This window comes from Protopterus annectens, chromosome 10.part0 (genome assembly GCF_019279795.1).
Source record: "Protopterus annectens isolate FY-2018-M chromosome 10.part0, PAN1.0, whole genome shotgun sequence".
NCBI lineage: Eukaryota > Metazoa > Chordata > Ceratodontiformes > Protopteridae > Protopterus > Protopterus annectens.
The window spans coordinates 1,707,869,154-1,707,888,977 of record NC_056744.1 but is presented as its reverse complement, the minus strand read 5'-3'; the positions used below and the strand labels follow the sequence as shown (position 1 = coordinate 1,707,888,977).

At 40.7% G+C, this 19,824-nt stretch overlaps 1 protein-coding gene across 1 annotated transcript in view; it reads left to right on the top strand.

Moving 5' to 3' along the window:
- Positions 1 to 6,445: 6,445 nt before the first annotated feature.
- LOC122814456 (nuclear factor 7, brain-like) overlaps positions 6,446 to 19,824 on the top strand; it is a 54,615-nt gene continuing 41,236 nt past the window's right edge. The window contains exon 1 of the mRNA XM_044087036.1: positions 6,446 to 6,935. Within this exon, the coding sequence (XP_043942971.1) occupies positions 6,684 to 6,935 (252 nt within the window). The 5' untranslated portion in view covers positions 6,446 to 6,683. The remainder of the gene's footprint in view (positions 6,936 to 19,824) is intronic.

Genomic DNA, 19,824 nt, shown 5'->3' with positions numbered 1-19,824 from the left:
TTCTAGGCCCATGAACCGCTGCAGCCCACAGTCCTATGACATGAGCTGCCCACTGTGACTGTCACTGATGTGACCTGAAAGCCTGACATTTTTGCCTGCTGGATGGAGGACACAATGCAGAAAATGAGGACATGTCCTCCTTTTGCTGGACGTCAGGTAACTCTGCCATTGAGTGACTTTGGGCAAGTCACGTAACCAGACTGTGTTGTGGGAGGATAGTATGAATTTGGTTACAAGCCTAGTAGTGCCTACCAATGAACACGTAAATGAAAGGAAAGCAAATTAAATAGGAGTGCAGGAGAAAAGGAGAATAAGAAAACATTTCTTTTATATTTGCATTTCCTTAAAATATCGAGCTTTAGGATATGAACCATTTAGTTTAGTTAACTTCTAAGTGAAAATTCTCTTGGTATTTATAAATTAATATGTCTGAATTTGTGATATGAATGTGATACAAAAGGTATACCTTGAGTGTAAGTGAGCTGACTGCTGACTTGGTATAGTAAAATTGATATAGTAAAGGACTAATATACCTTATGCTGTATTTTCTCCTATTTTTGTATGTAATTATGGGAATGAGATCACTTATGACTTGTTTTTTACATTCCTTCTTGTTTATGCACAAGCTCCATTTTGTTTCAACATAATATTTGCTGATCCTGTATATGTCAACATGTGTCTACTTTATAACAACGAAAGACCAAACACTGAAACTGACAATGAGACCAAAACAATGAAAACTCAAAACACCGAAAACCACGTAACTTTACAGCATACACATAACACACAAAAACATACACACAACTACACCACACTGCTAAACTCAACACCCTACACTAGAGATAGGCAAGCCCACCCACCCCCTACTTTAGTATTCTAACTCCAAGATCACACAAACAGACATACAAGGCAAACTCACACCCACACAGTACAGTCCCTCACACACACACACACCACAGTCACAACACACACTTACACACAGCAATCCCCCTCACAAATACACTGACACATACACACTTACCCACAGCGGAACACCAGAAGCACTAATTCAAACTCCCGTAACATCGGAATTTTGAATTTCGCGCTTTTCGGTGTTCTGCAGTTTTGTTCTTTTGGTCTCAGTGTAATCAGTTTTGGTGTTCTGGCCTTTTGGTCTTTTGAAGTAGACCCGTCAACACACTTTTAAAGCTTTTAAAAGACAGGATTTTCTGCTTGGTTAGACAGAACCCTCACCTCTGGAGTGAATGTACTGCCCAGGGACTTTTCCCGACAGTGGCTCCTGCCTGGCTGAAGCAGGGCTTTCCAGTTGAAGTGTTGGCAAGAATGATGTATTAATTCTGTTATTTCTTGATATACTATGATGGATTGCTTTATTTAAGTTATATTATAGCAATAACCCACGCCTGGGTGTGGGTAATGCTGGATTTACCCACGGTTGGCGTGGTTTGGTCCCGAGGGCTAAGCCCGAGGGACCAAACAAAGCCAACCGTGAGTAAATACAGCATTACCCACACCCAGAAGTGGGTTATTGCTATTATACCATGACATTATTTAAGAAAAGAAACTATTACTTTTCTTAAATAATGGCATAGTATAATGCCTGTTTACTGCCCTTCCGCAGATGTCTGGCATCCGCGGCAGTTCTGATGTACTACGCGCCTGCGCAGTACATCAGAGTTGTATAAAGAACGAGAAAGCAAGATCTCCGTTGCGTATTTTTACTGTTGTCGCTATGTTAAATGGGTTTAACATAGCGAGACAGTTTTAAAATAAGCAACGGAGATGTCCGTTGCTTATTTTAAAACTGTCTCGCTATGTTAAACCCATTTAACATAAACAGTAAAAAAGCAGCGGAGATCTTGCTTTCTCCGTTGCTTTTTAAAACCTGTCTTGCTATGTTAAATGGGTTTAGCATAACGAGACAGCTTTAAAATAAGCAACGGAGATCTCCGTTGCTTATTTTAAAGCTGTCTCGCTATGTTAAACCCATTTAACATAGCGAGACAGTGTTTTAAAGTAGAGTTATACTAATGGAAAAAAGTCCGGGCGACCGGACCTTTTTCCATTAGTATAACTTGATTTACAATGTGCACGCTGGCCAATCAGCGTGCACGTTTTGGGAGGGTCATGGTATAATATGTTGTTTTATATGTATTGTCTAATTCTACCATAATAAAGTTATGCCTGACGTCTTTGTCTTGAACATTTCTGATCCTGCTAAAATTAAACTCATTAGGCAATACAGAATTAAAAAATATGCTTCTATTACACATTAACAGACCCTGGAGGGCATTATTGCCCTTAGACAATGGGCTGTCTGTAAAATTGTTGTGTTTTACTTACTTATGTATTTTTTAAGTACTATTTTATTTTTTAATACGTTTTGATGTAAAATAGTTCCTCTGCCTAATGTTTCATACTTGTTGTAGTATATGTTAAAGTTGTTGGAGGAAGCACTGTTACATCAAACATGTATAAAACAAAAAATAATAATTCTTAAAATAATAAGTGAAACACAATTCTACATACAGCCCATTCTCACTCCCATACACACGTACACAGTCTCTTCTGCTTTCACACATATACATATACTCACACACTCTCCTCTTTTTTCAAAGACATATTCACTCACACAAGATAGGGCTCACTCTCTTTCGATCCCTGTCTCACACACAGTCTCTTCTGCTTTCACACATATACATATACTCACACAGTCCAACCCCAAAATGTCTCCTTCCACCACACCTACCTAATTACCAAGCCCACACCTCATCTGAATGCAAATTATTATTAAAATACCACAAGTGTTTCACTACATATATAAAACATATCCTCCGCATTCTCTCTAAACTTACTCGCAGTGGAGACGTGCACCCTAACCCTGGCCCTGATTTCTCCAACCTCTCCACAAACCCCCCATCCAAATAGCTCCCCTATCACCCAAATCAGACTTAATAAAAAGCCAACAGACCTCCTCATTATGTCTCTTAACATCAGAAGCATCTGTAACAAAATCCAAGACCTCCAGGCATACATACACATGTATTCCCCTGACATCCTTATCCTGACCGAATCTTGGCTTAAACCTCACATCAAAGGTGAAGAAATACTCCCACCTGGATATAACATCCTTCACAAGGACAGAATATCCAGAAAAGGAGGAAGAGTGGCACTGATGTATAAACATCACCTCAATATCCAAATTCTCATCCAGTCAGCTCCCCAGCTTGACAAGGAAGAAATCCTCTATGCTACCCTAAAATTAAATCCTAAGAAAGCAATCAACTTAATAGGCTGCTACTTTCCTTCAGGCCAAAATATACCCCCCTTGAAAACCTATTAAACTGGGCCAATCTCTCCATACCCCAAGAAACCATCATACTCAGTGACTTTAACATCAACTGGCTATCCTGCAATAGTAAACCCCCAGCACTCCACCTAGATCTACATGGCTTCTCACAGCTTATACAATCCCCAACCAGGATAAATAAAAACCCCAATAATCACACCATTCTTGACTGGGCCCTAGTCAACAAAGATCCTCACTCTTACCTGGCAGGCTCCTTACCTGACTCCCTAAGTGACCACTCCCCAACCTTCCTACTAAAACACCACATAAATACAGCAAACCCATTGTCCACCGACACATTCACTGCAAAGCTAAATTCAACTCCAGCTCCTTCACCACCTCCCTACAAAAAATAAACTGGTCACCCCTAAAATACCTCAACCTAGATGAAGCAGTCCACTACTTTAGCAGCACTTTCCTCAACATCCTTAACTCCAATGCCCCCCAAAGATGCACCAAAATCAGAACTAAAAAATCCCCCTGGCTACAAAAACACCAAAGACCTTATGAAATCCAGGGATAAAATATGGAAACAATGGCGCACAACCAAAAACCCCTCAGATAGGCAACTATTCCTTGAACTACGTAACAAAGTCAAAAAGCAAGTAAAAGCAGACAAAGCCCTTTTCTATCAGACATCCCTAAACTCCTCCCAAACAACCCAAAGCAATTCTGGTCCACAATTAACTCTATCCTCTGCCCAGGGAAGGTAAACACCCCCCCCCCCCCACCATCCACCCCTCTCTCCACCTGTAGCACAGCAGACTCTTTCAACAAACATTTTACAGAGACCGTTCTATCCCTAACTAAAAAAACACTTCCCTACATCAGCACCCCCCACACTCAAACCAACTCCACCCCTCCCTCCCTTCTTCCTTTCCACAGTACCCACATCCAACATAAAAAAACTACTGACAAAACTTAAACCCACAAGACTAGCAGCTGACAACCTGCCCACAGAATACCTAAAAATAGCAGCTGATGTTTTAGCTTATCCCATCTCCATATTAATCAACCTCTCCATTTCCTATGTGCCAACCCTATGGAAAATATCCCACATCATACCCCTACACAAAGGCGGCCCCTCAACAGACATCTCCAACTACCGCCCCATTGCCATCCTCTCACCTCTCTCCAAGATACTCGAAAAATGTATCAACTCACAGATCTCCAATTATCTCCTAGACAATAATCTCCTCTCCTACATACAGCATGGTTTTAGACCACACCATAGCACCACAACTGCTCTGCTCTCCTTCACTAACACCATTCTCCAACATAAAAACAATGGCCTTTTCTCCTGTGCTGTATTTCTTGACCTATTGAAGGCTTTTGGTATTGTATCACATGATCTTCTACTCTCTGCACTCTCCAACCTCTCCTTCTCCATACCTGCCATCAATTGATTCCACAGCTATCTACACGGCCACCAGCAGTCAGTTGTCTGGCACAACAATCTGTCACCTCGTCTCCCTGTTACTTTCGGAGTTCCCCAAGGCTCCATACTTGACCCCTTGCTTTTCTCCATTTTTACCATTGACCTGCACACCGCCACCAAACATGCCTCCCTCATACAGTATGCAGATGACTCCACTCTCATCTGCTCAGCTCCGACTCTAACAGAACTACAACAGATCACTCAAGCATCTCTCTCTTCTGTTGAAAGTTTGCTATTAAATGCTCAACTCCTCCTCAACCTAAATAAGACCAAACTCTTCATCTTTCAACCCTCAAAATCTACCCTGAACATCCCCCATTTCAACATACTTGCCAAAGACAACACTTCCATCTCACCAACAGCCCACACTAAGCTACATGGTGTACAGATTGACAACAAACTCAAATTCGACACTCACATATCACTCACAATAAAAATGTCCACAAAAGAAATGGGTGCCTTGTATAGAAACCAACAATACCTAACCAAACCAGCCAGAATCTCTACCGCAACTTTCCAACTAATCTCAACCCCACTGTATGCATCACCCATACTCACAAATCTTCAACAATCAGACCTAAAGAAACTCAAAGCCTGCTACAATAAAATTGTAAAATTTGCATCAGGGGACTCCCACCGCAGTCACCACTGTGTCTCCCTTAGAAACCTAGACTGGCTTGAGCTCCCTCAACTCCTACAACTAACCCATCTTACCTTTGCTCATAAACTTGTAAACCACCCTCTTAAAATTCCCTCACTTCATACACTTCTCCAACCCTACCAATCCTCCAGACCCCTTCGCTCCTGCAACAAAAATCTACTCCAAGTCACCAAATCCAACAACTCTGCATGGGAAGCGCTATTCTCCTACTCCATATCCAAAATCTGGAACTCACTTCCCACTGCCATAACTACCCTCCCTTCCAGCAGTCTCTTCAAAAATGCTCTTAAAGCACACCTAAAATCTCACTGGCTATGTCCTTGTCCATACCCCAACTAACCCCCCCTTTCTCCTGTACCAGTAATTAGCTGCCAGCTCTACTATTAGCTGTCAACAGGTTATCAGTATTTCATTACTATTTCTTATCCTTTAACTAGCAGATGATTGCAGTACGATGTTTACTCTTTTCTCTATGTGAGAAATTAATACTACTAGGCAAATGTCTTGTACCTTATATTGCTATTAGACTCTGACATATGTCATTACCTGTCAGACTGTGTCTTTGCTATAAATACGCTGTTTTTTTCCCTCTGAAATGCTAGATTATACTCATATTATGTGTAGTTTTGCTTGTCTGAATATATGGAGCCTTCCTTGTGATATTATACTCTGACATATAGGTCATTTCTCCGGTTGAACAGTGTCTTTACTATAATTATACTGTTCCTTTTCTCATCTGGTATGCTAGATTGTACTCTTAATATTATGTAAATCTCATATGTCTGAATATATGGAGCTTTTCTCCCTGGGCCTCCTCTGAAAATTGGCATATACCCAGTCTGACTTTCCCGGTCAACAAATGTAAAATAAAATAAAATAAAAATAAGCTCACATACAATCTTGGGAAAAGGAGAAAGAGTGCCGAATGGTATGCTGTTCCTTTAAATGGAGGCTGTTCCTTATCTATTGACTTCACTTGCTAGCTGTGTAACGGAAATTGGGGGGAGGGGAAGGAAGACTGAGAGAAGTAAGTTACTGATTTTGCATCATGCAAGTTATGCTTTGCACAGCAGCTTATGTGCTCATTTTGTCTGAAACTCCAGTAATTTTGTTTGTGCTTGTTTCTGTCGACCTTGGATTAAAAGGATTTGTTGTACAGCAACAAACCCACCCGAGCTTGATATAAACAGGAAGTTCCTATCAAGGAGTATGCAGTGAACTGCCTGCTGTCTGATATGGATAAAAGTTTGCAGAGACCAAAACGGCTGAAACTAGGGAACAAAACACTGGAAAAAGACTGCAGAGAGAAAGAAGAGATGCAGAATGTGTGTGCTACAAATGGGGGAACAGAGCAGTGCTGTGGGGAGCACAGACGGAGTTTGGAGTTGTTCTGCCAGGAGGATGAGACGTTTATTTGTGTCCTGTGTGTTCCCAGGCATTCATGTCACAGTTTTGTGTTCCTGCATGATGCAGTCAGTGTGTATAAGGTAAGGGATGTCTGATGAATAACATTTAAGTAGGAGGTTTCCTGTACTGGATTTACTAACCTGCTTTCTTTTTCCACATTTTCAGCCTGTGAAGTGTTGGTATTGCTGTTATCTATTGTAAAGCAGTAGTGAATGCAAAGATAAAGTTCTGTATTCAGGTACAAATTAAAACTAAAAAGGATGTGAGTCTTTACCACTGTGGGTTATGCAGCCCATTCAGTGTTGTTTTCAGATATTCAGCTAAAAGTGTTTTTGTCTGAATGCAGTGAGGTCACAGAGCTGCTTCCAGCACCACAAAATTTTGCTGTTAGCATGAGGTTAGGATCGAGATGATGTGACTAGTTCAGAGTGTAGTTTTTTTGGCACATTTTCCAGGATGTACATATCACAGGACAACATAGATTCAAAACAGGAAAGTCATAACAGACAAATCTGTGGATAATGAAGAAATTAGAACAGAAAGGGGATGGTGGGCTGTCTTAAGAGTTTAATAAGGCATTTGATGAGATACTACACAGATGGTTATTGGACAGAACAGGCTTGTGTCTTAGGATGGCAGTTTGGGTAAAACACTGATTAGGCAATAGGGCGCACATTGTTAATGGAGGCTACACAGATAAAAAGACAAAGTTAAAATGAGTGCTATGGTGTCTTGTAGTGTGCCTGACCCTTTTCTACATTTATTGTCATTACCAGTACAAAAATATTGAAGAAGTTTTTATTTTTTATTTTTATATATTTTTTTCTGCTGATGATATGCAACAAAGCTATTACATGGAAAGGATTTAAAAGGGTGAGGATCTACTTGACAGGGTTGGAGGGATGGTCTAACATCAGGCAGAAATCCAAATATTGCATTTTCGAAAAAGATGCACAATTGTAAGAAAAATCTTCACCTTTAATTCATGGCAGAAAGAAAGAAACAGTGCATCTAGCATGCACTTTGAATGCATTTAACATTCTGTCTCTATTCTTTCTTCTCCTAGCCTTTGTCCTCTTGAATTCCTCCATAAATTTCCTTTCCAGCATCCTTTCAAGAAGTCCACGTGGGTTCACAACTCTCTTTGTGAAGAAATATTTTCATAGACACAAGAAGCTTGTTGGTCCTTGCAGTGTACAGCCCATAATCCGTCCTGTTCTCTCCTTTCTCTCTCACCTGTTCAGGGTGAACCCTTAACATCTTCTTGATGTGATCTTGCTTACCCGTATTATGCCTTCTCATCTCTTCTGGTCTGTAGCAACACCAGCATGTCTAGTCCCTGCTCACACCCTTTTCCTTCCAGACCAAGCAGTCTTCATGCACCTTTTGATTCAACTTCATGCAACAGTCCGGTATCCCTCAGCCTGTATGGCTCCCAGTATGTGCAACATTCAAGGGGTGACCTAAGTTTATAGAGTAGGTGCATTAAATCTATGCTTCTGGATTCTTTCCCTTAAAGGAGCACCCCACTATTTTTCTGGTTGCTATCATGGCCCTTTCACTCTGTTCCTGGTTGTTCAGGCCAAGTGTGAGCCACATCCCAAATGGTTTTCCTCCAGCTGATTGATTGTTCACATAGGTCTTACTCTGAAGTCAATCTATAAACAGACTTGCACCAGGGACCAGATTCCAAAAAAACTTACTCTCAGCTTAAGTGACTGGGATGTGTTGTTTTTTAATTTGGCTACAGATTTCCTAATGTTAAGCACACGTGTGAAAACAGCAAGGAAGGCTGGTAGAATGCTGGGACGTATAGGAATAGACATCACTAAGAGGCATCAGGAAGTGTATTATCTCTGTGTATAGACAGAAATGGTATTCACTTCTGGGGCCTTTCTTATTCTGAGTACATAGATTGGAAAGTGGTATTTCAGAGGAGCATCTCTTTATAGATAGTGAGACCCAAGATTGCTGTAAGAGTCCTGTGCGTGGTTCTGGAGATCTCCTCATCTTGAGCTCATAGATTAGAAGAAGGTCTCTGTATAGACACTATGTCTTAAGTAGAGTATTCTATTTAGTTCCATAGACCTCCTCATTATAAATGCATAGATTGTATAGAGGTGCCACAGTAGAAGGGGTCTGTGTATACACTGAGATCTCATGTGGAGTGCTCTCTCTAGATCCTGTGGTTATATCTTTCTAAAGGCATTGACTGGATCTAAGTAGTTCATAACAAAGCAGAATTAAGCATGGTCTGCACAAGAAACCTTTTAAGTAAAAACTGCAGGACCTTAATGTGTATAATCATGAAGAATGAAAGCCAAAAGGGGTCATGACAGAAATAATTATGTACATTAAAGATATCACGAGTGCAGGTGGTTGTCATATAAAAATAGATTACATTGTGTCCTCCTGTTCTCATATGTCAAAGATGCAAGGTATAGCTCAGATGAGGTGTTAGGAAATAATATTTCATTGAGAGGTGGTAAATAATTAATTCACCATATTTGTAGAAGCAGTAATATAAATCAGGACTGCACAGAACTAAAGTAAGGGTTGAGAACAAAATCGGAACTCATTTGTTCATAGGTGTGTACTAGGCTAATATGGAGCCCCCCCCCCCAAATAAAAATTGGCCAGTTGCTTTGCATGCATCATACTAAAGATGCACACATAGAGAAATCACACTGATGCCCTGCCTCCTTAAAGACAAAATTAAATTAATTTTGTTTTAATTGTTTAGTTAAATGTTGGAGCAGCCACCCAGCCAGTGGGCCCTAAGCAACTACCTCAGTCACCTAGTGGTGGATGTGGCTCCTACCCTACCTCATTTTAGAAAAGAACATTTTCAGAAACTGCCTAGATGGACTAAAAAGGTACAATCAGTAGAAAAAAAATAAAATGTCTGACAAAAAATGTCACATCTTACAGAGATTGTAATCCAGTTTAACACAATGCCGTAACTATTTAATAATGCCTACTGATGTATCAGATTGAAGTATTTATTAATTAGAGGTACCATATCACCGTTAAAACAGGGTATTAGAGGGTGGTAAGTTCAGTTCAATGGACTCCTCTTGGCTGCAGTAAAACATCTATGAGTGGTAAATAAGTTTAAGTACTCCCTCAACTGTGATTAAAGTGCTGTAGGGCAGTAAGCAAGGTTCAGTGGTTCCATTCTATTTTGGGTAAGATGTTGTAAGATGTTGAATAAGGATGAGGGTGTATGAACCCCAGTTAAATTTCAGTCCTAGAGGGATTAATGTTGCTGTCTTTCAATTTCAGTGCTTGGTCTTTAATTCGGTGTCTCCAAATGGATTTTCTGCAAGTATTCCAGTTGCGTCCCTTACACTAAAAACACAATTTGTCAGTTTAAGTCTACACACACTAAAAGTTCTGATAAAAAAATCCTGTTTGCACCTGGCATCCCCAGTAAACAAGCGTTTGCATCACTGGAATTAACCTGGTAGTAAAGTGAAATAATATCACATTGAGGTGTCATAGGATGGTAAGAGATGCTTAGTGGTCCAGACGTATCTGAGATTAAGGTGCCATAGAATGGCACGGAAGGTTCAGCATTCTCATGTTGGTTTTCATTAGCATATCACATGACACAGCATAATGCTCTGTGGTTCTCACCCTGTCTTTAATTAAGGTGTCACAGGATAGTGAGTAATGCTCAGTGGTTTCCATCCTGTGCTACACTAAGGTATTATTGGATGGGAATTGATGTTTAGTACTTCCTGTCCTGGTTTAGGTTAAGGTACCCAGTAATGCTCAGTTGTTCCAATCCTGGATTCAGTGATGTCTTACAAGTGTGTAAGATCTTACAAATCCAGCTTGCCTAAATGGTGAGTAAAGTTCAGAGGTCTCTTGGGCAAGAGTGAGGTGAGACAGAAAGACAGTAAAGTCAGTAAGAGGAGACAGTATAAGGAATACAGCAGCAGCAGCAGCAATGTACAAGGAGCCTGAAATGACAGAACTCAAACTGTTATCAACTGGTTAGAATCAGGAGAGAGTAATGATGTCAGGTATCACTTCTCAGGGGCTGCATACAGTAATATCAAGCTATCTAGGATGGCACAGTGGTGAAGCGATAGCGTTGTCACCTCACAGCAAGAGGTTCTCCAGTTCGATTCTTGGCTGGGGTGCCTTCTGTGTGGAGTCTGCATGTCCTCCCTGCATTCATGTGGGTTTCCTCTGGGTGCTCCAGTTTCCTCCCACATTACAAAGACATGCATCTGGAATGTTGTTTAGTTTATCTGTAGTGCATTCGCTAGAATGTGTTATTTGCTTCTATTTCCAAGCTGATACAAAACAGTCCTTTACAGGTTTCATACCTTCTTTCTGATGTATATCAGAACTTCGTGTGCTACTGTTGCTTGGTTCTACTGTTAATATATGTTGTTCCTGTAAACCAGGACTGCCATATAGCTATGCTGTTTGTGTATGCATATGTTATTACTGTGGAACATTTCTCCTATATCACTGCTGAAAGTGGGTGTCAACCCAGATGGAGGTCTAGGCTTGTAGATCTGGAATAGGACTGATATGGGACAAACACTCCTTATATGTTATACTTTTATCAGTGTTTCTTCGCCTGATCCATGAAAGAGTTTGAAGCATTTTGCCTGTAAGACCATCTCACTCTGTTTCATCAAAAAGATATTTTTCGGTCATTCTTCTCACTCCTTCCTTGAAGGATGCCGTCAGCATGTCTCAGTTAGGATGCACCGTGCATAAAGGAGTCTATGCAAAGTAATCATAAGATGTGGTTGTAACCAGTAAACTGCATCCCAGCTACCTCAAGACTACATACATACATACACACACACACACACACACACACACACACACACACACACACACACACACACACACACACACACAAGAAAACCCTTCTCTAGAGACTATACAGACCACGTGACACACACACACACACACACACACACACACACACACACACACACAAAGAAAACCCTTATCTAGAGACTATACAGACCACGTGACACACAGTTCTGCAGGGATGCATGCCTCTACTACACCCCCACCTGTGCTTCAGTCACTCCAGAATTGCACAAACATGAAAACAAAAAATGGCCGTAATTGCTAATACATAATACTGTACCCCCTTCTCTGTGGTTTAATAATCTCCATGTTGGCATGTTAACTGGTTCAGTCCACTGAACTGTCATTCACTTATCATGTCATAGGATCATAGGTTCATAGATCAATGTCATAGGATCATAGGTTCATAGATCACTACTAGGCCAACTGCCCTTGTGGGCCATTTTAAGCCTAGCCAATTAACCCATGTGAGAATCAAATCCTGCACCATGGGTCTGTAAGTCAAAATATCTTAACCGTTATGCCAGCCTCTCTCATAGATTAGTACTATCCTAACTGCCCTTGCGGGCCATTTTAAGCCTAACCAATTATCCCATGTGAGAATTAAACCTTGCACCCTGTGTTTGTAAGGTAACCATCTTAACCATTGTGCTAACCTTCTGCCAGGTCTGTAGTCTGTTATCCTTAAAGATCTGTATGTTCACATGATCATACTAGGTTATTGATCAGGTTAGTCATTGTAGCATAGTGTCAGCATGGACATGAATAAATATTACCTAATGTCATCCCTTTTTGGTGAGAGTTTGAGCCAGACCAGAGGTGAATTTATAGTTTCCCATCCATTCATTCAGGTTGTCGTTAAAAAAGGTACTAGAGCCCTGGTAATCAGTCTGGCTAGATTAAAGCCTTTCCTAATAATCACATGATGATCAACAGGTAGTTTGTCAATGAAAGTGTCCAGATCCTTAATAACTGTGTCAGTTTCCAAGGGGTGTCATATATGTGGTAGGTTTATGGGTGCCCATATTTGCCAAGGATATAGCACTACATTTCTTGGCATTTACCTTAAGGACATTCTGCAAATATCACTGGTTTGTACATGACAGGCACTCCTGGAGAATCTGGAAGTCAATTGGAGAGTTTAACAGCTTTGACTTTGTAGTCATCTGCAAACTTTGCAAGCCACATGTCCTGGATATTCTACCTTGACATGAGAAAAGCAAATACTGAAGAGGAGTGATCTAATGACTGATTCCTAAAGGTCGCCGTGGCCATTTTTAATGAGCGATTGCACCCTGCACTAATAGACTGGGGTCTGTTAGTAAGCCAGTGTCCTATCCAGTGGGTAATGCAGTGTTTTTTTTTTTTAGTTTGATTAGTTTGTTGATAATGCCAGAATGTGTGATTGTAGCCTTGGTCAGATTGAAGTAATCAGTGTGAACCCAGTAATCAGTGTGAACCAATCTTCTGCATTCAGTGCATCAGTGACTTGTTCAAAGGAATCCGTCAAGTTTAGGACACAGGTTGCACCTGCAACAAACCGAAAATGGTTTGGGTCTAGGAACTGTAGACTGCTGATATCCTTGTTACTAAGTTCCATATGCCCTCTGCTGCTTTACAGATAAGACTAGTAAGGCTTGTAAGTCTAGTTTTTAGGGCCAGTGGTAGGCCCTCCCTTGTAAAGTGGAATGACTGAAGGAGTTTCCAAACTTCTAGCACAAATCCAGTAAAGAGGAAATTGAGTAGCCTCATTAGCAAGTCTATAAGGTTATGATTGGTGCCTGGAAGAAGGCAGCCTGACACATTGTCTGGATCCACAGAGCTAGTGTTTAACCTTGGAAGGAGCCCATAGAACTTAGTCCAAAGTGATCTGGGGTGGGTGTTGGCATGGTAATATTTTGTGGAAAGTTAGATGAAGATACAAACACAAGGTGCAAGGTTTGAATCTCACAAGGGATAATTGGCTAGGCTTAAAATGGCTCGCAAGGGCAGTTAGCCTAGTACTAACCTATGAACCCATAAGGGTGCAAAGTCTGAGCTAAACTTGTCCATTAATATGGTGGACACAAAATCAAGGAGACTCTGTGCTAAAAAAAAAAAAAAAAAAAAAAACTCCCAACATTCTGAAACTCAATCACACTCATGGAGCACAAATCATGATGTAAACCAGTTGGGTTACATTGTGATTTGTGCTCCATTAATATGATGGCTATGACTTCTGAGGATGAGTATGTGCTATGTATTTATTAGCTTAGTGCATTGATGAATATTGCTTTCAAGGTTTGTGACATAGGTGGCAATTTTCAGTTTATATTTACCTGCCTGCAGATCAAGGTATTTTATGACTTTTTGTCTCTCTGTACGCAAGACACTGTAGTCACTGAGTGTAGCAGTTTCAATGATCAATGCTACTTTTGTCTTCTTTTCTTGGGCCACTATATCTGGTTTTCCAGCATCTATCTTTTGAACTGTTGGTATTGGGTGATCCCATGTGATATAAACTTCATCATTTTCTATGATTCTTTGTGGCTCATGTTTCCAGTGTTTTTCAGCCACTTCAATACCATAATGTTTACACAGTCTCGCCACATTATTATGCCTTTCAGTATACAGTCCCTCTGCCATTAATGCGTCACAACCAGCACCAAGGTGTGTGATTGTTTCCAATTCAGTTTTACAAAACTTGCATATGTATGTTTCTCCCACTGTCTTGGGCTGTCAGTATTAACCATTCATTTCTTGATGTGAATTCGCCTCTACTTAACCATTCCTGCATTCACTCTTGATCAACATGAGGCTCTTCCAGAAGTTTTCTATACTTGTAACTATATTGATGTTTTTTCCACATTTCTTGCCTTCTCCTCTAGTCCTTCACCTTATATTCTTTCTTTTGTTTTTTGGTACATTCAGTTGCTGCCTGGTTTTTATCTACTTCTGGTCTGATTTCCATTCCTGTTTGACATCAATATGCCTCTGCTAAATTAAGCAGAGATGTCATCTTAGATTTATTCTCCTCATGTTTCAAACCTTTCACTACATTTGGGTCTTGTGAGGTCAGTAGATATGTGTGGAGTCCCACAATTGTAGATCTATATATGTAATCAATTTCAAGGAGGCCCATCCCTCCTTTGGAATAGGGAATATGTAATCTTAGTATACAGTGATTTTTTTATAGATCATTTGGTGAGCATGAAGCATTCTTCTTGTTTTAATATCCAATCTATCCAACATTTTTTGGGGCCAATCAGTCACTCCAAAACTATAAGTTAGGACAGGAAGAGCAAATTGATTTATGGCTTGGATCTTGTTCCTGGATGTCAATGTTGTTTTGAGGACTATTTTAAGTCTTCTAAAGTATTCCTTACTGAGCTTTGTTCACATTTGTTCATGTTTTATTGCTGATCCTTTAATTCCCAAGAATTTATACACTTCCTCTTGCTCAAGTTCTTTTATATCACATTCTTGTCCCAAACTGAAGTTTTCCTGGTGCTGCAGTTTTCTTTTTTTAAAGGTTGCTTTTGCACATTTATCAAGACCAAATGACATTCCAATATCATCTGAAAAAGTTTGTCCTACCTTATGAGTCGAGTTGTGATTTGGCTTATTAGGAATAGACATACCCTCACCAATATTATTGCCATTTGGGGTGGTAGGTCTGAAAGAATAGAAAGAACCGAAACCCATCATTTTAGGGTTGCCATTTGTACACTAAAATTGTGTTTCAATAATTTTGCAGACACGTATATTTTCAAGGGTCCATACAAAGCATTAGTCTAGATAAAATACTTTTTTTTTTTTTTTTTTTTGTCCAGATTCTGTCTGCACTAATCATTTGTACTGGTTCTTGTTAGTCCTGTCACCATCTTTGTCACAGGCAGGATACCAGACCTATCTCAAACTTTCTGGATTACCTCTTGTTTTTATTTTTTAAGGGTCAGTAAAGACTGTACAGAGTGCAACTTTTTATTTTGGCTTCAAGAGCTGAGCACTGCTTCCGTTTCTTGGCTTATGTTGGTACTATGAGGAGAACGATCTTACTTATAAAAGCACTTTGGGGGAGAAAAAGTTTTAGCCAATATATGAAAGCCATGGGAAGAGAAGTGCAGGCCGCTCCTAGGGAACCAGGTAGGACTTTAAAAACCTCTCCTCCCATCTGATATATACTGGAGCCCCTTAGAATGATACCAGTAATGAAGCCAGTTGTCTTCTGTTTGTATTCTGGTACTATTATGAATCACTATGAAGTCACCTATGACTTTAGACATTGCCATTTGTTATGGCTTGCCCTTGCTGCCTTAATGGCATTAACATTCCTGCTGGGTGACCCCAATTTTACACCTTTTCTGTGTGTTGAATCTGAAGATGCTGTTTGCTTGCAAGTGTGACACTGAGTATGTTGTATCCTGAGCCTACATTTTTAACAGTTGTGGGGTAGTGATCAGGTATTTTGTAAGCACCTAAGTGTAAGAATGCTTATTTGCTGATTTGGGGCAAGGTGGACATGGCAGTGTTAAGTGGGTGTCTGTGCTAATAACCTGGTAAGTACTGCTAGTTAACCTGGATGAGAGGATGTTCTCCAAGGTTAGTAAATGCCTTCACCTTTGGTGTATAGTTCAGTGTAGTGGAAGAGGTGAAAGGGTGTCATTAGGCATGATTCATTTGTTGCATGGCCTCAGTGCTTAATGCTATCTGTCTGGCTACAGATGGAGGGTGAAACTGTAACCTCATGGGTCATAGTGTTGGTGTATAAGAGTCCACTGATGAGTTTTTCTGAACGGAAGGGGTTTTATATTAATTATTAATTAGGAAAGGCAATACTGATGCTATGAAGTAAGATGGTACAACTGAGATAGAAGCACAAAAAAGTGAGTTAGATGCAGACGTTAAGTAGGGTAGTACAGTAGGGTCTATATTAGAACATCAAAAGTTTAAAACTTCAAATGTTGTAATATTGACCCCTATTCAGTGAAAATACCGAACCTGCAGAACACCAAATTCTTTTCTAGAGAAAGAATTCGCTGTCCGAGAGACACACAACACAAGCACACCAAAAAAACAGCAATCCACACACATACACTTAAAATCCTACATGTAACCCTACACTAAACTGTACATACACTACTGTCTATCCACTTACCTTAACCCAAACCCTAATCCTAAGGTCCGTCACTATCGCACACTCACCTCACCCGCGCCCTAACCCTAAGGTCCCTCACTATTGCACACTTACCTGACCCGCGCCCTAAACCTAACTCACCTAACCCATGCCCTAACCCTAACGTCCACACAATCGCACACTTACCTGAACCTGACCTGTAACTTTCCACCACACTGCTGAAAATAGCGAAGCCACAGAAACGGCCAACCAAATTCATTCCATAAGAAAGAATTCTGTGTTCTGCAGCTTCGCTATTTTCAACGTTTGCTGAATAGGGGTCGATATTAGAACATTAGAAGTTTTAAACTTTCGATGTTCTAATATAGACCCAGTACAGTATACATAACAGAAGGTGCACAAGTGCTGGGAAATGGCTTGGCAGGTCTAACATAATCAGTGCAACCAGAGAACTGCAGTTGAAGTTAGGCTCAGAATTTTAGAACATTCAGTCTGGCTTAGCGTATACAACAAGTGAGTTACATTAAAATGAGAAATAGCAGCAGTAATGAAATAACAGTTACAGTGAGGGCAGCAGCAGTCATGAAATAAGTTACAGTGAGGGTAGCAGCAGTCATGAAATAACAGTTACAGTGAGGGCAGCAGCAGTCATGAAATAAGTTACAGTGAGGGCAGCAGCAGTCATGAAATAACAGTTACAGTGAGGGCAGCAGCAGTCATGAAATAACAGTTACATTGAGGGCAGCAGCAGTCATGAAATAAGTTACAGTGAGGGTAGCAGCAGTCAAGAAATAAATGTTACATAGAGGGTAGCAGCAGTCATGATATAGTTACAGTGAGAGTAGCAGCAATCCCTGAAATAACAGTTACAGTGAGGACAGCAGCAGTCATGAAATAACATTTACAGTGAGGTGAGCAGCAGTCATGAGATAAGTTACAGTGAGGGCAGCAGCAGTCATGAAATAACTAATACAGTGAGGGCAGCAGCAGTCATGAAATAACAGTTACAGTGAGGGCAGCAGCAGTCATGAAATAATTACAGTGGGGGCAGCAGCAGTAATGAAATAACAGCTACAGTGAGGACAGCAGCAGTCATGAAATAACAGTTACAGTGAGGGCAGCAGCAGAGTGGCAGTAATATAATGATAATTATAGTGAGGGCAGCCGCAGTAAAGAAATAACAATTACGTTAGGGCAGCAGCAGTCATGAAATAATTACAGTGAGGGCAGAGGAAGTCGTGAAATAACAATTACTGTGAGGGGAGCAGCAGCAATGAAATGACATTTATAGTGGGGGGCAGCAGCAGTAATGAAATGACATTTATAGTGGGGGCAGCAGCAGTCAAGAAATATAATTTACCGTGAGGACAGCAGCAGTCATTAACTAAAAGTTATAATGAGGGGAGCAGCAGTCATGAAATAATTACAGTGAGGGCAGCGGCAATAATGAAATGGCAATTATAGTGAGGGCAGCAGCAGTCATGAGATAACAGTTACAGTGAGGACAGCAGCAGTCATGAAATAACAGTTACAGTGAGGACAGCAGCAGTCATGAAATAACAGTCACAGTGAGGGCAGCAGCAGTCATGAAATAACAGTTACAGTGAGGGCAGCAGCAGTCATGAAATAACAATTACAGTGAGGGCAGCAGCAGTCATGAAATAGTTACAGTGAGGGTAGCAGCAGTCATGAAATAATTACAGTGAGGGCAGCAGCAGTAATGAAATGGCAATTATAGTGAGGGCAGCAGCAGTCATGAGATAACAGTTACAGTGAGGACAGCAGCAGTCATGAAATAACAGTTACAGTGAGGACAGCAGCAGTCATGAAATAACAGTCACAGTGAGGGCAGCAGCAGTCATGAAATAACAGTTACAGTGAGGGCAGCAGCAGTCATGAAATAACATTTACAGTGAGGGCAGCAGCAGTCATGAAATAGTAACAGTGAGGGAAGCAGCAGTCATGAAATAATAGTTACAGTGAAGGCAGCAGCAGTCGTGAAGTAACATTTACAGTGAGGGCAGCAGTGATGAATAAAAGTTACAGTGAGGGTAGCAGCAGTAATAAAATTGTAGTGAGGGCAACAGCAGTCATGAAATAATTGCAGTGGGGGCAGCAGCATTCATGAAATAATTGCAATGGGGGCAGCAACAGTCATGAAATAATTACAGTGATGGCAGCGGTCATGAAATAGTTGCACAGGGAGCAGCAGCAGTCATGAAAGAGCAGTTACAGTGAGGCAGCAGCAGTCATGAAAGAGCAGTTACAGTGAGGGCAGCAGCAGTCTTGAAATAATTACAGTGAGGGCAGCAGCAGTCATTAAATAATTACAGTGAGTGCAGTAGTAATAATGAAATGACAATTACAATGAGGGCAGCAGCAATAATGAAATAACAATTACATTGAGGGCAGCAACAGTCATGAAATAATTACAGTGAGAGTAGCAGCAGTAATGAAATAGTTACAGTGAGGGCAACGGCAGCCATGAAATAACAGTTACAGTGAGAGTAGCAGCAATCATAAAATAGCAGTTACAGTGAGGCTAGCAGCAGTCATGAAATAACAGTTACAATGAGGGCAGTAGTCATGAAATAATTACAGTGAAGGCAGCAGCAGCAATGAAATAATTACACTGAGGGTGGCAGCAGTTATGAAATAATTACAGTGAGGTCAGTGGCAATAATGAAATGACAATTATAATGACGGCAGCAGCAGTAATGAAATAACAGAGTTAGGGCAGCAGCAGTTATGAAATAAGTTACAATGAGGGCAACAGCAGTCATGGAATAATTACACTGAGGGCAGCAGCAATGAACAAAGAACAGTTACAGGGAGCGCAGCAGCAGTGATGAAATTACAGTCAGGGTAGCAGCAGCAATGAAATCACAGTTACAGTGAGGGTAGCAGCAGAAATAAAATAATTACTGTGAGGCAAGCAGCAGTCTTGAAATAACCATTACAGTGAGGGCAGCAGCAGTCATGAAATAAGAGTTACAGTGAGGGCA